The sequence below is a fragment of the Triticum urartu genome, chromosome 4 (assembly GCF_003073215.2).
Source record: "Triticum urartu cultivar G1812 chromosome 4, Tu2.1, whole genome shotgun sequence".
NCBI classification, from domain to species: domain Eukaryota; kingdom Viridiplantae; phylum Streptophyta; class Magnoliopsida; order Poales; family Poaceae; genus Triticum; species Triticum urartu.
The window spans coordinates 12206103-12212136 of record NC_053025.1 but is presented as its reverse complement, the minus strand read 5'-3'; the positions used below and the strand labels follow the sequence as shown (position 1 = coordinate 12212136).

The window sequence follows — 6034 nt, the reverse complement described above, 5'->3', positions numbered from 1 at the left end:
GCATTAACGAATTGCTCCACTTTGCAAGCTTGTGCTAGTCACAACACATATCACAAAAATACATGGATTGCACCTCTGGATAGATGGCAAAACATATAACAAAACTCATGTAGAGCTCAGGGGCATATCATGCACACAATAATCATGGCAAAAATGACAAATATCTAATTGGAGCAGCAGATCTGACAATTATCTCAAATAGTATTCTTCCAACAGCATTTCGGGCGTCAAGATGAACTCAAATGAAAATGATGCAGTGAGATGAAATGATGTGCTCTCTGAGACGGACATTTTGATATGCTATATGCCCAAAACGGAGCTACGGATGCAAAGTTACGATGCGATGAACATAGCAAAATAATTAGGGTTTCAGGGCAAAAGTCAACCGAGGTGGACCTCAGATCCAGATCCAAATCTCGCTGGAGTTACTGTTCATGCACGAACTTCAAGGACCGCCGGGGGGACTTGGAGCTCGCCGGAGTTGGAAGGAGGCACGCCGAAGGAGGGGAAGACGCCCGGGGCGGCGGTGGCGATGGCGGTGGCCGGCGAGGCAGGCCCGGCCGCCGTACGAGGAGCGGGCGGCGCCGGCTTGCTCCGGCCGGCGACAAGGGCTGCGGACGGCGCGGAGGCGCGGCGGCTCGGTGCCCGGAGCTGGAGAAGGCGGCGGCGGGGCGATGCACGGGGCGGCGCGGCGGATCCGGGCCACGGGGGCCTCGCCTGGGCCTCCCGGGCCGGCGCGGTGAGAGAAGGTGGCGGCGAGTGGCGGCTTGCCATGTGGCGGCGGCGGCACGGGTCGGACAATGTCCGGCCCGGCGATTTTTGTCCGGCGGCTGCGGACGAAGTGAACCTAGGGTTTCGGGGGAAGGAGAAGGGGAAATTCGGGGGTGTCTTTATATAGGCATAGAGGAGCTAGGAGAGTCCAAATGAGGTGCGGTTTTGGCCACGCGATCGTGATCGAACGCTCTAGATGATGGAGAGGGTTTTGGTGGGTTTTGGGCCAACTTGGAGGGGTGTTGGGCTGCAACACACACGAGGCCTTCTCGGTCCCTCGGTTAACCGTTGGAGCATCAAACGAAGTCCAAATGGTATGAAACTTGACAGCCGGTCTACCGGTAGTAAACCAAGGCCGCTTGGCAAGTCTCAGTCCAATGCGGAAATTTTTAATCCCCACACACAACAGAAAGGTAGAAATGACCACCAGAGGAGAACAGAGCGCCGGAATGCAAAACGGACAACGGGGAAAATGCTCGAATGCATGAGATGAACACGTATGCAAATGCAATGCACATGATGACATGATATGAGATGCATGACCACGACAACAACACACAGAGACAAAAACCCGTACCCAAGAAAATAAAATAACTTAACGCCGGAAACGGCAAGAGTTGGAGTACATATTGGGTAAATCATATCCGGGGTGTTACAGTAGCCCCATGGTGATCCCGGCTTCGCGCCTTGCCCAGATCTGCTCAAGGAGCTGCAGCCGACGCTCCCGGCATTTAAGGGTAGCTCCTGACTCGCCAGCGTGGTAGCATGGCTTCTTGATGGTGGGAGGACGGTGAGCGGCCCATGACTAAAATGAGGGGGTGGTTAACGATTGGAAAGTGGTGGCGGTGGATGGGAGGGAAGGATATGGACGGGTAGTGTTTCAGTGTCCGAGCCCGCCTTAAATAGATGGGGCCTTGCGCGGTAGCACGGAGCGCCGACTTGCAGCGCCACCAGTCCCTCGGAGGAGACGAGTTTTGGACCGTCGGGTTTCGAAATGTTTTCCTTGAAGGACCGCATGTCAGTCCGGCGCGACGCTCGGGCCTTCCCATATCCACTCCAGATTTGGGCTAGATATAGGGGTTGCCGGTCAGCCGGTTGTTTATGACCGGTTTGTGGCGCCCGACTGAAACTTTTTTCTTGAACTGGTCAGTGACTGTGAGGGCCGTCCGGGCGGGGGTTTTACACGTCATACTTAAGGGCGTGTTTGGTTACATTGCTGATCCAGCCTGGCCCAGGCGAGCCTGGCTCTATTGAGCCGGTTTGAGGGGACGCGGCCAAAAAAACAGATGCACATAGTTTGGTTGCCTGCATGCCCCTAGTTGCATGAGACAACCATTTTGCGACCCGGCGTTTGGTTGCCCGCATTGCATTAAGCGCACATATGACATGGTGTTTGGTTGCAACCTGCATAAGGTGTTGTCACCACTTCTAACTAGTGGTGAGCTACCACACAGAATCTGAACATGTAGCGCATCTATTTAAAAAAATGATAGTTCATCCTAACTACTATCAAATGTCAGATCAAATTATTAAGAGCCAATTGGTAAATAGGGGATAGTTCATCGGTGTTGCTGCTACCAGATCTACCTCTTCCTCTTCTTCTGCTTCTACTGCTGCTTCTGCTACTGCTTTTGCTTCTGCTACTACTGCTGCTGCTGCTTGTTCTTCTTCTTCCATCTTCTTCAAATCCTGCACTGACCTCTGTTAAGCCACATCACCTCTGCCCACTCCAACCTTTTGTTCTTCCAAGCATCATTGTCAAATGCCTCCACACCATGGCCGGAGCTAACAACATCGTCAGGCTCGACATCTTCCTCCTCAGGCACGTGTTCATCAAAGCCCCACTGGAGGATCCAGTTGTGCAGAATGCAACAAGCAAGAACTATCTTAACCTGAGTGGAGTATGGGTGGAATGGCTTCCGATCCAGGATCTTAAACCTATTCTTCAGAGATCCAAATGCCCTCTCAACAGTTACTCGAAGGTTGGAGTGTCTGAGATTAAACAGCTCCTGTGCAGTCCTAGGATAGTTCCTACCAGAGAACTCGTTGAGATGGTACCTTGTTTTCCTGAAGGGTGGAAGAATACCTGGCCGACATGCATAGCCAGCATCTCCAAGGTAGAACTTGCTGTCGGGGATGTTGATCCCATCAGGTTGACTCATGCTGTCAGTGAGAATGTTAGCATCTTGAGCTGACCCCTCCCAGCCAGCCAACACATATGTGAACTTCAGATCAAAGTCAACAGGAGCAAGCACATTCTGGCTTGTGTAGTGCTTCCTCCCCCTGTATGTCGCAGACTGTGACCTAGGAACTCTGGCAGTGACATGAGTACCATCTATTTCCCCAATGCAATCCTGAAAATGGCATCACAAGCCTGTGTTTGTGCTCAACTTGAACAATACAAGCATATCAAGCCATGAAAAGTGTATATTGTCAATGCTCACCTTGAAGTATGGATACCATCTTGGGCTTCCGCGAATCTTGGGTGGAGTCTGACCAGACGGTCTCCTGATCATCTCTCCTCTAAGCTCCCCAATAGCATAAAGTACTTGCTTGAAGTACCTAGAGATGGTATCCATTGATCTCCTGAACGTGTTGTGAATGACCCTGAACCTCTGGTTATGGCCAACAACATGGAGGAACATGGCCACTTGCTCTTCCACATTGGTGTTGATGCTATCTTGTAGCAGCCCCCTGCTCCTGAAGGTCTCGACAAGCCTGGCAAATGGTGCTCTTTTCATTCGAACCATCCACAGAGCCTCGACGTCATTGAAGTTGTAGATGTAGTTCAGGTTTTGGATCCTCTCCTGTTCCCGGGGAAACAATGGACCATAGCGGATCAAAGGTCTCCCAGCACGACGAACAACTCTCTGGTGCATGAACATGACCCATGCCCGAATCACACTAATCAGTGTCGCTGCCTGGATTATCAGCCTCATCCATGCGTCCATCACCTAGTCGACATCAACGATTCGTTCGGTGAGAAATCGATCCTACACCTAGCTTAACGGCCTAACCACTTGTTGGGGAATGCAGTAATTTCAAAAAAATCCTACGCACACGCAAGATCATGGTGATGCATAGCAACAAGAGGGGAGAGTATTGTCTACGTACCCTCGTAGACCGTAAGAGGAAGCGTTATTACAACGCGGTTGATGTAGTCGTACCTCTTCACGATCGACCGATCCCTAGTACCGAACGTACGGCACCTCCGTGATCTGCACATGTTCAGCTCGGTGACGTCCCGCGAACTCACGATCTAGTAGAGCTTCGAGGGAGAGTTTCTTCGGCACGACGGCGTGATGACGGTGATGATGATGCTACCGGAACAGGGCTTCCCCTAAGCACCGCTATGACATAACCGAGGTGGATTATGGTGGAGGGGGGCACCGCACACGGCTAAAAGATCAATGATCAACTTGTGTGTCCATGGGGTGCCCCCTCCCCCGTATATAAAGGAGTGGAGGAGGGGGAGGGCTGGCCCTCTCTATGGCGCGCCCTGGGGAAGTCCTACTCCCTCCGAGAGTAGGATTCCCCCTTTCCTAGTAGAAGTAGGAGCCCTTCCAAATAGGAGTAGGAGAGGAAGGAAGGAGGAGACAGGGAGGAAGGAAAGGGGGTCGGCCCCCCTCCCAATTCGGATTGGGCTTGGGGGGGCACCTCCCTCCTTTCCCTTCCCTCTCCTCTATTCCACTAAGGCCCATAAGGCCCATATACTCCTTGGGGGGTTCCGATAACCTCCCGGTACTCCAGAAAAATGCCCGAACCACTCAGAACCATTCCGATGTCCAAATATAGGCTTCCAATATATCGATCTTTACGTCTCAACCATTTCAAGACTCCCTGTCATGTCCGTGATCAAATCTGGGACTCTGAACTACCTTCGGTACATCAAAACATATAAACTCATAATACCGATCTTCACCGAACATTAAGCGTGCGGACCCTACGGGTTCAAGAATTATGTAGACATGACCGAGACTCATCTCCAGTCAATAACCAATAGTGGAACCTGGATGCTCATATTGGTTCCTGTCGTGGAATTATCATGGCAGATGTCCTAGCAAAAGGACTTAGTCGTAGGGCCATCGCAACTAGGAAGCTTAAAGGGGTTAATCGGGACAAAGGACACGAGAGGTTTCATACTAGTTCGACCCCTTATGATGAAGGTAAAAGCCTACGTCTAGTTGTGTTGATATTGCTGGGTTTTCGATCACCAAGAGGCTAGTTCGCCGGCTTGGTTATCGATCTCTTCTTTCTTGCCCTAAGCCGCCACCGGGTCGTCCCCTTATATACACGGGTTGACGCCCGGTGGCCTACAGAGTCCCGGTCGGCTCATAAAGCGTGTCCGGCTCGGTCACTTATTTTACATGCCTTGTCTTACAAGTCTTTCCTTACATACGGCGGTTTACAATATTGGGCCTTAAGCCGCCTCTGGGCTTAGACCTTCTATAAGCTTTAATAAACTATCGCCTTAACTGTTTTCTGGGATTCCTTTGTGACCCGTCATTGGGACTGACCCGGCCCCTCCTGGGCAGGTCATAACTGATAGCTATATCCCCAACATTAGGCCCCAGGTTGACTTTGAACTTTGTTCTTTGTCAATCTTTAATACTTAGAAAAAATCCATCTTCTTCTCTTCATAGAAATTTTTGTAACCCGCCGTGACGTCGTCTCTTGAAAACACAAAAAACTATCATGACGTCATCTTCTCAATGGATCTTCATCTTTAATACTTTCCGAGAATCGAGGCACACGTTTGGTTGGATAATCATTATATGGGTCTTCCTCATTTTTCGCGCCCGCCTGTTCACTTTTCTCCTTATAAATGGGCACGCCCCGGTCTTTCCCATTCTCTCTTCTTCGTCTTCCTCCTCTCGCGACCTCCGCTGCTGCTCAAGCTCCGTCACCGTCAGAGAGCCCTTCACCTCCGCCGACCTCGGCCGCTGCATCGACCGGATTTGAGTCCAGAAAATGGCGGTGACCTTCCGCGGAAGATCTGTGGCTGTAAGTATTTCCCTTCTTGCTCCTCAGATCTGCATTACGGTTTTCTAGGTCTTTGCATGTTCTTCGCAGTTTCTCCGTAGTTCTTCAACTGCAGCCTCTTCTTGATCCCCAAAGAGATATATGCTTGTGTGGTAGTTGTTTTTCGTACCTGCTCTTGACACTGACAGATCCCTTTTCCCATATAAAGGCCTCATTAGAACTCACAAACTCATCTGTGCAAGATTTTTAGGTCCAGCATTTTTCTATTTTGAATAGCCAT

The 6034-nt window shown here is 50.8% G+C and overlaps 1 protein-coding gene across 1 annotated transcript; it reads right to left on the bottom strand.

Annotated features, from left to right (window-relative positions):
* Positions 1-2453: 2453 nt before the first annotated feature.
* Positions 2454-3722, bottom strand: LOC125554507. The gene is made up of 2 exons (XM_048718046.1): positions 3321-3722; positions 2454-3125 (listed from the first exon to the last, which is right to left on the bottom strand). The coding sequence occupies exons 1-2, from the start codon at positions 3720-3722 to the stop codon at positions 2454-2456; spliced, it is 1074 nt and encodes a 357-aa protein (XP_048574003.1).
* Between the last annotated feature and the right edge of the window lie 2312 nt (positions 3723-6034).

What these genes read in the sequence shown, in the direction of transcription:
- LOC125554507 (XM_048718046.1), bottom strand. Translation starts at nt 3,722, where the DNA reads ATGGACGCATGGATGAGGCTGATAATCCAGGCAGCGACACTGATTAGT. An exon ending in TCTCTAGGTACTTCAAGCAA is followed by an intron (nt 3,126 to 3,320) that starts GTACTTTATGCT and finishes TGCCATTTTCAG; the next exon opens with GATTGCATTGGGGAAATAGA.